The following is a 14,500-nucleotide window of genomic DNA, read 5'->3' as shown; positions in this document are numbered from 1 at the left end:
GGTATGAGCAGGTGGGTCTGGGCAGGGGTGATGTGGTGGATGTTTAGTATTGTAAAATAAAAAAATCATAACTCAAATTGTAAAAAATTAAAAAATTAAACACAAATTAGACGGGGAGCATCAATCGCATTTCTAAAGCTGCATGCATGGATAATTTGGACCGGGGAAATTCTTTTCAGAGGGTCTAATAGCTGTCAGAAGTTCCCTGGGAAAGTATTAATAGAAAATCCCTTTAGCCAATATGTGTCATCCTATGAAATGTACATTATGTTGCACAGCCTAATATAAGCTCAACCTCTGTACAGATGTCCTTTCTTTTCATTCAAAATCTCTCTCTCCAGCCGCTAGTGCTGGTTGCATAGAAATGAATATCTAGAGGGCACACTTTCCACTAGATTGTGATGCCCTCTATGGGCTTTACTATCACAGAAGCGATCACTGGCAAAGATCAGAGGTGTACTCCGTAAATGTAATATTATTACTATAAACGTGTTACCCCCAACACTGGTCCTAATACACTAATATTAGCTGTAAAGACCTTGGAGAAATTACTTTTTCAAAAAAATTCACTTTATGCTTAAGTCCCCTTTTGAAAATACATGCACGTAATTACAGTACTTGGTTGATTTTGCAAATACAGGCATTTTTGGATGTTAAATGTTTTGATAAATGAAACGTATTTTATCTATCTGAATATTTTCTTCACTCTGTCTGGAAAGAAGACCTAATAGTGGCTGAGACCATACTATTTAAGAATATAAAGATTTGTATCGGTTTCCCCAAATACACGAGGGAAATGTTATTACCACCACATCATAAAATTTGCTATTTTGGTTGAAAAGGAAATGACAGAAATTGTACCTAAGGTATTTTATATAACATTTCACATGAATTGTATTTTTTCATTTTTTTATTTTTTATTATTTGGAAGTTTTCTTCTGGTCCTCTGTAGCTCAATTGGTAGAGCATGGCGCTTTTAACGCCAGGGTAGTGGGTTCGATCCCCGGGACCATCCATACGTAAAAATGTATGCCCACATGAGTGTAAGTCGCTTTGGATAAAAGCGTCTGCTAAATGGCATATTATTATATTATTATATGTATTCATCATTGTCATGTCTAAATGTCCATATATGCCTTGATGATACTCAGAAACATGTATTTCCCACATCAATATCTTAATATTTTACATTACTTTAGAAAAAGCATAAGGTTCACAAAAATCATCAATATGATGATTTTTGCCTAAAAAAGATGTACTCTAATGGTAATGACTTAGCATTGTGGTAATGACAGAGTGTGGTGGAAATTATATTTAATATAAAACAACTTATGAAAAATTACATTCAACATTTTAATGTCACAGTTGTACATGTTTAATTTGATTGAAGATATAGAACAGACCATTCGTTCCAATTCATCCCAAAGGTGTTCGAGGGGGTTGAGGTCAGGGCTCTGTGCAGGCCAGTCAATTTCTTCCACACCGATCTCAACAAACCATTTCTGTATGGACCTCGCTTTGAGCACAGGGGCATTGTCATGCTGAAACAGGAAAGGGCCTTCCCCAAAACTGTTGCCACAAAGTTTGAAGCACAGAATAATCTAGAATGTAATTGTATGCTGTAGCATTAAGATTTCCCTTCACTGGAACTAAGGGGCCTAGCCCAAACCATGAAAAACAGCCCCACTCTGCATTGGGGCAGGTAGCGTTCTCCTGGCATCCGCCAAACCCAGATTCGTCCGTCGGACTGCCAGATGGTGAAGAGTGATTCAACACTCCAGAGAACGCGTTTCCAAGGTTCCAGAGTCCAATGGCGGCTAGCTTTACACCACTCCAGCCAACGCTTGGCATTGTGCATGGTGATCTTATGCTTGTGTGCAGCTGTTCTGCCATGCAAACCCATTTCATGAAGCTCCCGACTAACAGTTATTTTGCTCACATTGCTTCCAGAGGCAGTTTGGATCTCGGAAGTGAGCGTTACAACATAGGACAGAACATTTTTACACGCTCAGCGCTTTAGCACTCGCCGATTCCGTTCTGTGAGGTTGTGTGACCTACCACTTCGCGGATGAGCCGTTGTTGCTCCTAGACGTTTCCACTTCACAATAACAGCACTTACAGTTGACCAGGGCAGCTCTAGCAGGGCAGAAATTTGACAAACTGACTTGTTGGAAAGGTGGCATCCTATGACGGTGCCACTTTGAAAGTGACTGAGCTCTTCAGTATGGACCATTCTACTGCCAATGTTTGTCTATAGAGATTGCATGGATGTGTGCTAGATTTGATACACCTTCCATATCAAATCAAATCAAATTTTATTTGCCACATGCGCCGAATACAACAGGTGTAGACATTACAGTGAAATGTTTACTTACAAGCCCTTAACCAACAATGCAGTTTAAGGAAAAAATTAAAATAGCAAATAATGAAAGAGCAGCAGTAAAATAAAATAACAGTAAGGAGGTTATATACAGGGGGTACTGGTACAGAGTCAATGTGCGGGGGCACCGGTTAGTCGAGGTAATTGAGGTAATATGTACATGTGGGTAGAGTTAAAGTGACTATGTATAAATAATAAACAGAGTAGCAGCAGCGTGATTAGCTGTTCAGGAGTCTTATGGCTTGGGGGTAGAAGCTGTTAAGAAGCCTTTTGGACCAAGACTTGGCACTCCGGTACCGCTTGCCGTGCGGAGAGAACAGTCTATGACTAGGGTGGCTGTAGTCTTTGATAATTGTCAAATCAAATCAAATTTTATTGGCCACATGCGCCGAATACAACAGGTGTAGACATTACAGTGAAATGTTTACTTACAAGCCCTTAACCAACAATGCAGTTTAAGGAAAAAATAAAAATAGCAAATAATGAAAGAGCAGCAGTAAAATAAAATAACAGTAAGGAGGTTATATACAGGGGGTACTGGTACAGAGTCAATGTGCGGGGGCACCGGTTAGTCGAGGTAATTGAGGTAATATGTACATGTGGGTAGAGTTAAAGTGACTATGTATAAATAATAAACAGAGTAGCAGCAGCGTGATTAGCTGTTCAGGAGTCTTATGGCTTGGGGGTAGAAGCTGTTAAGAAGCCTTTTGGACCAAGACTTGGCACTCCGGTACCGCTTGCCGTGCGGAGAGAACAGTCTATGACTAGGGTGGCTGTAGTCTTTGATAATTGTCAAATCAAATCAAATCAAATTTTATTGGCCACATGCGCCGAATACAACAGGTGTAGACATTACAGTGAAATGCTTACTTACAGCCCTTAACCAACAATGCATTTATTTTTTAATAAAAAAAAGTAAAATAAAACAACAACAAAAAAGTGTTGAGAAGAAAAGAGCTGAAGTAAAATAAAATAACAGTAGGGAGGCTATATATACAGGGGGGTACCGGTGCAGAGTCAATGTGCGGGGGCACCGGCTAGTTGAAGTAGTTGAGGTAATATGTACATGTGGGTAGAGTTAAAGTGACTATGCATAAATAATTAACAGAGTAGCAGCAGCGTAAAAAGATGGGGTGGGGGTGGGGGGGCAGTGCAAATAGTTTGGGTAGCCATGATTAGCTGTTCAGTAGTCTTATGGCTTGGGGGTAGAAGCTATTGAGAAGTCTTTTGGAACTAGACTTGGCACTCCGGTACCGTGCGGTAGCAGAGAGAACAGTCTATGACTAAGGTGGCTGGAGTCTTTGACAATTTTGAGGGCCTTCCTCTGACACCACCTGGTATAGAGGTCATGGATGGCAGGAAGCTTGGCCCCAGTGATGTACTGGGCCATACACACTCCCATCTATAGTGCCTTGCAGTCGGAGGCCGAGCAGTTGCCATACCAGGCGGTGATGTAACCAGTCAGGATGCTCTCGATGGTGCAGCTGTAGAACATTGAGGATCTGAGGACCCATGCCAAATCTTTTCAGTCTTCTGAGGGGGAATAGGCTTTGTCGTGCCCTCTTCTCGAATGTCTTGGTGTGTTTGGACTATGATAGTGTGTTGGTGATGTGGACACCAAGGAACTTGAAGCTCTCAACCTGTTCCACTACAGCCCCGTCGATGAGAATGGGGGCATGCTCAGTCCTTTTTCCTGTAGTCCACAATCATCTCCTTTGTCTTGATCAAGTTGAGGGAGAGGTTGTTATCCTGGCACCACACGGCCATGTCTCTCATCATTGTCGGTGATCAGGCCTACCACTGTTGTGTCGTCGGCAAACTTAATGATGGGGTTGGAGTCGTGCCTGGCCATGCAGTCATGGGTGAACAGGTCGTACAGGAAGGGACTGAGCACGCACCCCTGAGGGGCCCCCGTGTTGAGGATCAGCATGGCAGATGTGTTGTTACCTACCCTTACCACCTGGGGACGGCCGTCAGGAAGTCCAGGATCCAGTTGCAGAGGGAGGTGTTTAGTCCCAGGGTCCTTAGCTTAGTAGTGAGCTTTGAGGGCACTATGGTGTTGAACGCTGAGCTGTAGTCAATGAATACTATTCTCACGTAGGTGTTCCTCTTGTCCAGGTGGGAAAGGGCAGTGTGGAGTGCAATCGAGATTGCATCATCAGTGGATCTGTTGGGGCGGTATGCAAATTGGAGTGGGTCTAGGGTTTCTGGGATAATGGTGTTGATGTGAGCCATGACCAGCCTTTCAAAGCACTTCATGGCTACAGACGTGAGTGCTACGGGTCGGTAGTCATTTAGGCAGGTTATCTTAGTGTTCTTGGGCACAGGGACTATGGTGGTCTGCTTGAAACATGTTGGTATTACAGACTCAGTCAGGGACATGGTGAAAATGTCAGTGAAGACACTTGCCAGTTGGTCAGCGCATGCTCGGAGTACACGTCCTGGTAATCCGTCTGGCCCTGCGGTTTTGTGAATGTTGACCTGCTTAAAAGTCTTACTCACATCGGATACAGAGAGCTTGATCATATAGTCATCCGGAACAGCTGATGCTCTCATACATGCTTCAGTGTTACTTGCCTCGAAGCGAACATAGAAGTGATTTAGCTCATCTGGTAGACTTGTGCCACTGGGCAGCTCGCAGCTGTGCTTCCCTTTGTAGTCTGTAATAGTTTGCAAGTCCTGCCACATCCGACAAGCATCAGAGCCGGTGTAATACGATTCAATCTTAGTCCTGTATTGACTCTTAGCCTGTTTGATGGTTCGTCGGAGGGCATAGCGGGATTTCTTATAAGCGTCCGGGTTAGAGTCCCGCTCCTTGAAAGCGGCAGCTCTACCCTTTAGCTCAGTGCGGATGTTTCCTGTAATCCATGGCTTCTGGTTGGGGTATGTACGTACGCTCACTGTGGGGACGACGTCGTCGATGCAGTTATTGATGAAGCCAGTGACTGATGTGGTGTACTCCTCAATGATATCGGAAGAATCCCGGAACATATTCCAGTCTGTGCTAGCAAAACAGTTCTGTAGCTTAGCATCTGTGTCATCTGACGACTTCCTTATTAACCGAGTCACTGGTGCTTCCTGCTTTAGTTTTTGCAACGGGTGTGGCTGAAATAGCTGAATCCACTAATTTGAAGGGGTGTCCACATACTTATGTACAGTACCAGTCAAAAGTTTGGAAACACCTACTCATTCAAGGGTTTTTCTTTATTTTTTACTATGTTCTACATTGTAGAATAATAGTGAAGACACAAGAACTATGAAATAACACATATGGAATCATGTAGTAACCAAAAAAGTGTTAAACAAATCAAAATATATTTTATATTTGAGATTCTTCAAAGTAGACAAACTTTTCCTTGATGACAGCTTTGCACACTCTTGGCATTCTCTCAACCAGTTTCATGAGGTAGTCACCTGGAATGCATTTCAATTAACAGGTGTGCCTTGTTAAAAGTTAATTTGTGGAATTTCTTTCCTTCTTAATGCGTTTGAGCCAATCAGTTGTGTTGTGACAAGGTAGGGGTGGTATACAGAAGATAGCCCTATTTGGTAAAAGACCAAGTCCATATTATGGCAAGAACAGCTCAAATAAGCAAAGAGAAACCACAGTCCATCATTACTTTAAGACATTAAGGTCAGTCAATCTGGACAATTTCAATAACTTTGAACGTTTCTTCAAGTGCAGTCGCAAAAACCAACAAGTGCTATGATGAAACTGGCTCTCATGAGGACCGCCACAGGAAAGGAAGACCAAGAGTTACCTCTGCTGCAGAGGATAAGTTCATTAGAGTTACCAGCCTCAGAAATTGCAGCCCAAACAAATGCTTCACAGAGTTCAAGTAACAGACACATCTCAACATCATGGTCGAATTGCTACAAAGAAACCACTACTAAAGGACACCAATAATAAGAAGAGACTTGCTTGGGCCAAGAAACACAAGCAATGGACATTAGACCGGTGGAAATCTGTCCTTTGGTCTGATGAGTCCAAATTTTAGATTTTTGGTTCCAACCGCAGTGTCTTTGTGAGACACAGAGTAGGTGAACGGATGATCTCCGCATGTGTGGTTCCCACCGTGAAGCATGGAGGAGGAGGTGTGATGGTGCTTTGCTGGTGACACTGTCTGTGATTTATTTAGAATTCAAGGCACACTTAACCAGCATGGCTACCACAGCATTCTGCAGCGATACGCCATCCCATCTGGTTTGAGCTTAGTTGGACTATCATTTGTTTTTCAACAGGACATTGGCCCAAAACACACCTCCAGGCTGTGTAAGGGCTGTTTGACCAAGAAGGAGCGTTATGGAATGCTGCATCAGATTACCCTCTCCACAATCACCCAACCTCAACCCAACTGAGATGGTTTGGGATGAGTTGGACCGCAGAGTGAAGGAAAAGCAGCCAACAAGTGCTCAGCATGTGTGGGAACTCCTTCCAGACTGTTTGAAAAGCATTCCTCACGAAGCTGGTTGAGTGTGCAAAGCTGTCATCAAGGCAAAGGGTGGCTACTTTGAAGAAACTCTAATCTAAAGTATATTTTGATTTGTTTAAAACTTTTTTTGTTACTACATGATTCCATATGTGTTATTTCATAGTTTTGATGTCTTCACTATTATTCTACAATGTAGAAAATAGTAAAAATTAAGAAAAACCCTGGAATGAGTAGGTGTGTCCAAACTTTCGACTGGTACTGTATATATAGTGTATGTCCTTGTCCTCTCCTTGGTTGATTTAGGGGGCATCTTATAGACACATTTAAAATAAATAATTAAAGTCAGTAATAACCATAGTAAGTCACATAAATAGACATCAAAATCACTCAATCATCCTAACATAATACAACATGTAATGGTATTATTTAGCAAATAAGTGTTCAATTTCAACTTACCCATGATCATATATGTAATTTGTTTGTCTTTTCAGGTCTTAAGGTAAGTAAAAATGTATTAACTATTACATTTTGTAATTACCACCACATTCTGTCCTTAACATCACAGTTCATTATGTGGTGGTAATGACGTGTGGTGGGAATTACATTTTTACAGTATTTGGTCATAAATAGAAGGGATTCTAGCATGCTAACTCCAGTTGAACAGCTATCATACAATGTATCCTAAATACACATAATTAAAACATAATTTGAAAAATCTAACATAATTTGATGAAATTATAGCCTATTTGGTAATGACGTACAATAAAAATATGATCTTCTCAAATCATATTTACCTTTATTTTTCTATCATTTCCTGGCATCAAAATTGGAATTCCCCTCCATGACATCCATGTGCTCCACTGTCACTATTCATTTCCATGATAACCAAGTACACAAACTTTTGAAAAAAGGTTATTATCATATAATTTTCTTGTGGTGGTGGTAATAAAACAATACTTAGAGACGACTGTATTTTGTGTAAAAAAAAAAGTATAAAATGGCTTATGCACATCTAATATGTATATAGTTTCCATTTATTTAACTCTTTTTTTAAACAGGTGCATTAAATATTTTGTAATGATCAAGACTTTTGTAAGTGTAATACATAGAAGAATGTCAAAAGTCTAGGTGTGAGACAGGACAAAAACAGAGCAAAACAGTGAAATCCAGACATGAAACGCTTGACCAAGGAGAGTGATGGAGCTCAGTACAGTTTTTTAATTACCGAAAAATGTATTATCATCTCCAAAACCTGGTTATCATTACCGTAATGCACTAATATTTAGGAAATATTAGGAAAAATAAAACTCAGACTTTAGTAATTTTGGCTTAATCTGATAGTAAGCCTTTTGTTCTTTAACCAGATAGATATGTGTACATAAAAACAACATGTAATTATGACAAAAAACTAGATTCTGAAAATGTTGTTCGCTGTAATGAGAAATTACAAAATACATTTGTATAATGTAATTTTAAATATATTTGTTTTCCGTGTTGTTTAACATGAGCCTTTTCATTAGGTGAGCAATGTCAAAACATATTAGCAATTTATTTGTTCAGTACTTTTTTGGACTGAGAATTTTTTGTTGGTAGTTCTGGAAATTGTGGTAAAATACATAATATCTGATCAATAAACATAACAATAATTATAAAATAGATAAATACAGATTGTAATCTTAGTGTCCAAGAGGAATTATGGTGGAAAATGTGTTTCTTTTTGTTCCTCTTTGTTTTTGTCAAGTGCCAGTTTTGTGAGAATCACATTTTATTTCCATTTGAACAAACTAATAGTCAAATCACCTGCATTTCTCATTGATTAACCTTAACTTCTCCCACTGTGATTTCTGTCAAGGCTGATGACCTATAAACCAGTGCATACCCCTCCTCTCTCTCCTCAGTGTGTGTGTGTGTGTGTGTGTGTGTGTGTGTGTGTGTGTGTGTGTGTGTGTGTGTGTGTGTGTGTCTTCCAACAATCTCCAGGTGCGGAGTAGCAAAATAATACAAATGGAAAACAAGCTAATCGATGAGCTTTCTCCTATCAGGTGGGGCAAAGTCTATCCTTCCAACCGACGTCAACTCCAGGGACAAGGAACAGCATGGAACCGCCAGCTGATACTGGATACAGTCACAGATAACACCATCTTCGTGACTGTGCTACTGGGATACTGTTACTGGGATACACCATAATCCATAACAATATTGATGATCTTTAACTTTGTATCTGACCAGAAAAAGCTAATTGTATCATCTCTATAGGCAGTGCTGCTGAACACAACAACATATCCATGTATTCCATCACACATTTCCAGGTTCATAGCATAGCTTAATTATCTGGCCTCACACCCCAACACACATTGCACGCACACACGCAGACCCAGAGAGACCCGTACGTTCACACACACACACACACACACACAGTATTCCTTTAAATGTTAAGTCTACTCCTTTCCACTCACCCTGATGGGGAAGTAGTCTCTGAAGTAAGTCCACATGGTCCAGTTCCTCACCCAAGAGGACCTCCTGCCACCTGAGAAGACCGAGGTGAGATCTCCAGTCAGACTATAACCCACATCCTGAATAATGTAACCCACATCCTGAATAATTTACATCAACAGTAATAGGGTGCCAATTACCCAATTTCCCAGCACAGCTCCCTATGGTCACAGACACAAAACACTGCGTCTGAAATGACACCCGTTTCCTATATAGGGCACTACGTTTAACTACAATAGGGCAGTGATAGCCTTGAGGTTAAGCCAGTAACCAAAAGGTTGGAAGTTCAAATCCCAGGGCTGACATGGAAAAACTCTCTTAACCTGACTAGTGTTGAGAGGGTTTGAGTGACTGTGGTACTTGCCTTGTTTGGGGGTGTTCCAGTCGAAGATGAGCCAGGCAGTGTACATGGCAGCGATCACCCAGAGATCTGTGCAGAACATGTAGATTAACAGCACAGTGCCAGCGGCGCCTATGGGGTAGGATAGGATAGGGGAGAGAGCAGAGGAACAGGCATTCAGCACCTGCACCACACTTCATTAAAGGTCCAATGCAGCCGTTTTTATCTCAATATCAAATCATTTCTGAGTAACATTCAAGTACTTTACTAGCTAGGTTTCCATCCAATTGGCGAAAGATAGTCATGTGAATATTCTAAAATCTGCATAAAGTAAATATGTGCATTTTCCCACCAGTGGCGTTTCCACCAAACTGACTTGTTGCAGATACAAATTAGTGCGTGATGACGTAGTGCACACAAAAAGTTTTCATGTACCGAATACACATTTAATATTCTATGTGTTTCCATCGCATTTTCAACTCTACCGATGCGCTAAATAGTAAATGTGCCTAGTCTGGTCTTGGCACATGCGCTCTAGCCAACAGCTCACAGATAAAGTGCGGGTAGGCTCTGCGGGTAGGTTAGTCTACTTGATGAGATTATTATGGATAAGAGCGAGAATATTTATATTTCTCAAATGTTAGTCAAGCATTGATCATAATGTCATCAGAATAAGACCCTTGACATTTATTGGAAAGGAGCATCAAGCTCATACCGTGCACTTTCACCACCCTGTGAAGTTCATCATAACTTATTTCATCTGTAGCCGGTTATGGCTAGAAGGGATCCCGCTTTTGTCAAATTAACATCAGATTTTATGTTTTGTAGCAGGTTTGGATAATTTACGTAGCAGGTTAGGATAATTAGGTTAGGAAAAGGGTTACGGTAAGCTAAAATGCACAAAACAAATCTAGTTTTGACGTTAATTTGACAAAAGCTTGATCCCTTCTAGCCATGACCTCTGTAGCCTAATAAACTAAATGGTTTCCCGAGTCGTAGTGGGAGGAGCACACACCATGTCATTGCGTGACTCCAAGTTTACTTCGATATGATGGTTATTATATCAATATTTGCGAATAAAGGTGTTTCCACCATCATTTCTCACATCATTAATTTTAATGACACAAAAAGATCCCACCTTGTCTAGCGTATTTTGTTTTGTCAACATTTGGAAAGTTTACTGACAAAGTTGCGGTTCCCATGAGGCACGCCATTACATTTAAGCACCTTCAGAATGTATTCACACCCCTTGACTTTTTCCACATTTTGTTGTGTTACAGCCTGAATTTAAACTTCATTACATTTACGGAATGGAGCTAAACACAGGCAAAATCCTAGAGTAAAACCTGGTTCAGTCTGCTTTCCACCAGACACTGGGAGATGAATTCACCTTTCAGCAGGACAATAACCTAAAACAGAAGGCCAAATCTACACTTGAGTTGCTTACCAAGAAGACAAGGAATGTTCCTGAGTGGCCGAGTTAGTTTTGACTGAAATCTACTTTAAAATCTATGGCAAGAACTGAAAATGGTTGTCTAGCAATGATCAACAAGCAATTTCACAGAGCTTGAAGAATTTAAAAAAAAATAACAGGCAAATGTTACACAATCCAGGTGTGGAAAACTCTTAAGCCGTGTTCACATTGGCAGTTTGAAGTGACTCACATCCTATTTATATGCAAAAGAGCTTTCTTATCTGTTATTTTTCCTGCAGTCTGAACAGCCAAAAAAGCACATGGAATGGGATATTTCAATGGCGGCAGGTAGCTTAGTGGTTAAGAGCGTTGTACCAGTAACCGAAAGGTCGCTGGTTCTTATCCCCGAGCCGACTAGGTGAAAAATCTGTCGATGTGCCCTTGAGCAAGGCACTTAACCCTAATTGCTCCTGTAAATCGCTCTGGATTAGAGCGTCTGCTAAATGACCTATTTATTTTAAGCCACATTTCAAACCACCTTCGTAGGCCCTCAAGTGGTTTTTAGACTGTTGACAGTTTGACAAGAACGTGGTAGATAACTAGCTTGTTAATTGTTTACAAACAAATTAGTGAACGTGCTAGAAAGCTAAACAGCTACCTAGCTAGGACTTATCCTTTGAGGCTCTAAAAGTGTTCTTACCCTATGATTTTGAACATTCAAAGCAACTGGGAAACGTCCATGGCAGGCATTGTTGTCACCTTCGCTTGCTACACAACTTCTGAGTGATAGGAAGCATGAGCAACACTACCAATCAGCCTACACCCCTGCACACACACCCGTCGTTACTATGACAACTAGCATAGCTGTGTCAGCAAATGACTGCTGTCTGAACCCACACAAATAAATCTGATTTGGTAACTTGTAACTTGCTGTTTGGACAGTCGGTAGTCCAAAACGGATTTGAAAAACAAAACTGATTTGAGCATTAAGGCCTGCAGTGTGAACAAGGCTTTAGATACTTATCCAAAAAGACTCACAGCTGTAATCGCTGCCAAAGGTTATTCTACAAAGTATTGACTCAGGGGTGTGAATACTTATTTAATTAGATATTTTTGTATTTCATTTTCAATGAATTTGCCAAAATTTCTAAAAACATGTTTTCAGTTTGTCATTATGGGGTATGGTGTGTAGATGGGTGAGATTTTTTACATATTTAATGCATTTTGAATTCAGGCTGTAACACAACAAAATATGGAATAAATCAAAGGGCCACTATATCCTTCAGCCACTACTAGTTAGAGCCACACTGAGAGACAATCGCACACTCACCCATGGCAAGGAAGCTGATGACCCACTGCAGAACTGAGATGACCTGCAGGTGTTTCTCCATCTTGGATCGGAGGGCAGGCCAAGGAGCGGAGGGTAGATTCTGCAGGACGGAGAGGATGCTGCAGCCGGTGCCTAAAGGAGATTGACAGGGTCATAAATGAGTCATACTGTAAAGTACATAAGAACCACATCAATGGATTAAGTCACAGTCTCAAGGGAGTCAGCAAGAAGACTAAAGAGATACAAATAATGAAACTGTCATCATCCTTTTCCCAGGCTCTCAAAGTCTGTCAAATACACAGAAACACACATGAACAAGGGAAATTAGATTACAGACTTGAGACACTGAACAAAGGCTCATCCCTTACAAAGCTCTATGTTGAAACAGACCACAAGCAATAAACACCACATATCACATCAAATTCCCTCCGGCACTGCAGTCGCTATAGAGACAAAGCCACTTACCACCATGGTCTGATCACTACCCATGAAATAGGGCCAGAGCAGAGCCACAGTCCAGACAGCTACATGTAGAAGTGACCGTGACAGACGAGCCCACAGCATGAGAGAGAGCCACTGAGGGGACTGTGCTAAATCTACTCAAGCTCAAAGTGCCTGATCAACACAGCCACATAATCCCATTTTGAAAGACTAAATAACACTGTCATGCTGTAAAACAAACATTCTGCGCTCTGGCCCACACTCTCACATTAAGTCAATGATGCTTTCAGTCAGGGCTACTGGGTAGGATCAGTCTCAGAGAGTCAGGGACATGATGTGGACTAGTAGTACTGCACAGTGAATCAGTCACCGACCTCACATCTGCCCACTACCGGGCAGCAGAAGGGCACAACGTTGTGGAACATTGCAGATAGAAATAGATTATGTTGAACAAACTGGCCTCTCTGGCATGTAGAATAAGGGAACTTGTCAGGTCTATTCATGATATTTCTATCTTCAACTTGTATGTTTTCCTACTGAACATGCCCCTGGTGTACTCTTTTTCACAGATCAGACCCATAAACACACAAAAATATACAAGCAACATGTATGAAAACCACTGTGCCCAGATACACTCTTCATCACACACTCACACATACAGTACACACACTTATTTGTTGACTATGTGTTGTATTTCAGAACAAATGGCTCACATGACAATGATTTCTAGACAAGAGCCTATTTCCCTACATACATAGATGCAGCCTACATTACCATTTGATCACACAGAGTTGTCTAACAAATAAGGGCTCAATCACTATTTAGAAAATGGAAATTATGAAATACGAAATAATGAAAACTATTGCTAACACAAAACTATAGCATCCACAACAAACGTCTGTTTATGTCTGGGCTGCCATAGTCCTCTGTCACATCAGAATGTCTTGCAAGCTGCTTCTATAGCTCACGAAAACGGATTAAACGTTAACACAATATGATTTGGAATATCATGAAGTGGATGCATTTCGAAAGACGCTTGCTGGATATGATGTTTGAAGTCTGCATGCAAACAGTGCATTTTTCATTAAGGCGCATCTCTTACCTTTTAGGACACCGGGGTAGGCAGCAAGTATTGTCTTCATAACTGTTTCTCCGGGAATGAACAGATTACAATACTTGGAAATATTTGTTACAATAAAGTTGATAAACTCTACAGGTCCTCTATCATGACCGCATTAAATTTAATAACTGAGCGCCATTTAACCGGTATGGGAGGAGCCAGTCAAAAATCAGTACGTGTGAGAGGGTGGGAGGTGTATTGGGTCCAACCCGATGCGCTCCTGCAGAAGAACCGTAAGAGAATGCAAATTGCGCTACTCGAAAACGTTATTTTTCTCGCGACAGACTGCGGAGTTCTGGAAGCACTGTCACTGTCAACCATGTATTTAGCAGGTACTGCAGTCACGTGATGTCGGCAGCGATCAACGGTCATGTTTTGACCATTTCCATTTTATCTGACAGGCCGCACTGCTATGCAATTCTTATGGATTTCTAACTTTTAGCGCCATGAAGCTGAACAGGTTAAAGTCAAACATGCGTAACAGGTCACTATGGTATAGCCCAGGCCTAGATGTTTACTAGAGCAGGGATTTGGAAGGACGGCCACGTG

General features: G+C 41.1%; 1 protein-coding gene across 2 annotated transcripts in view; it reads right to left on the bottom strand.

Annotated features, from left to right (window-relative positions):
* LOC121579776 (diacylglycerol O-acyltransferase 2) overlaps positions 1–14,229 on the bottom strand; it is a 45,399-nt gene extending 31,170 nt beyond the window's left edge. Inside the window, exons 1-4 of one of the 2 annotated variants that reach the window (XM_041894662.1) lie at positions 13,934–14,229; positions 12,391–12,522; positions 9,671–9,778; positions 9,270–9,340 (exon numbers count right to left, since the gene is read on the bottom strand). In XM_041894662.1, the coding sequence (XP_041750596.1) occupies positions 9,270–9,340; positions 9,671–9,778; positions 12,391–12,522; positions 13,934–13,973 (351 nt within the window). In that variant the 5' untranslated portion in view covers positions 13,974–14,229. Of the gene's footprint in view, positions 1–9,269; positions 9,341–9,670; positions 9,779–12,390; positions 12,523–12,855; positions 12,967–13,933 lie in introns of those variants that run through there. The other variant, XM_041894663.2, reaches the window with a different exon arrangement.
* Between the last annotated feature and the right edge of the window lie 271 nt (positions 14,230–14,500).

This window comes from Coregonus clupeaformis, chromosome 13 (assembly GCF_020615455.1).
Source record: "Coregonus clupeaformis isolate EN_2021a chromosome 13, ASM2061545v1, whole genome shotgun sequence".
Lineage (NCBI taxonomy): Eukaryota > Metazoa > Chordata > Actinopteri > Salmoniformes > Salmonidae > Coregonus > Coregonus clupeaformis.
Note: the sequence above shows the minus strand (reverse complement) of the source record. Positions and strands in the feature narration are given on the sequence as shown.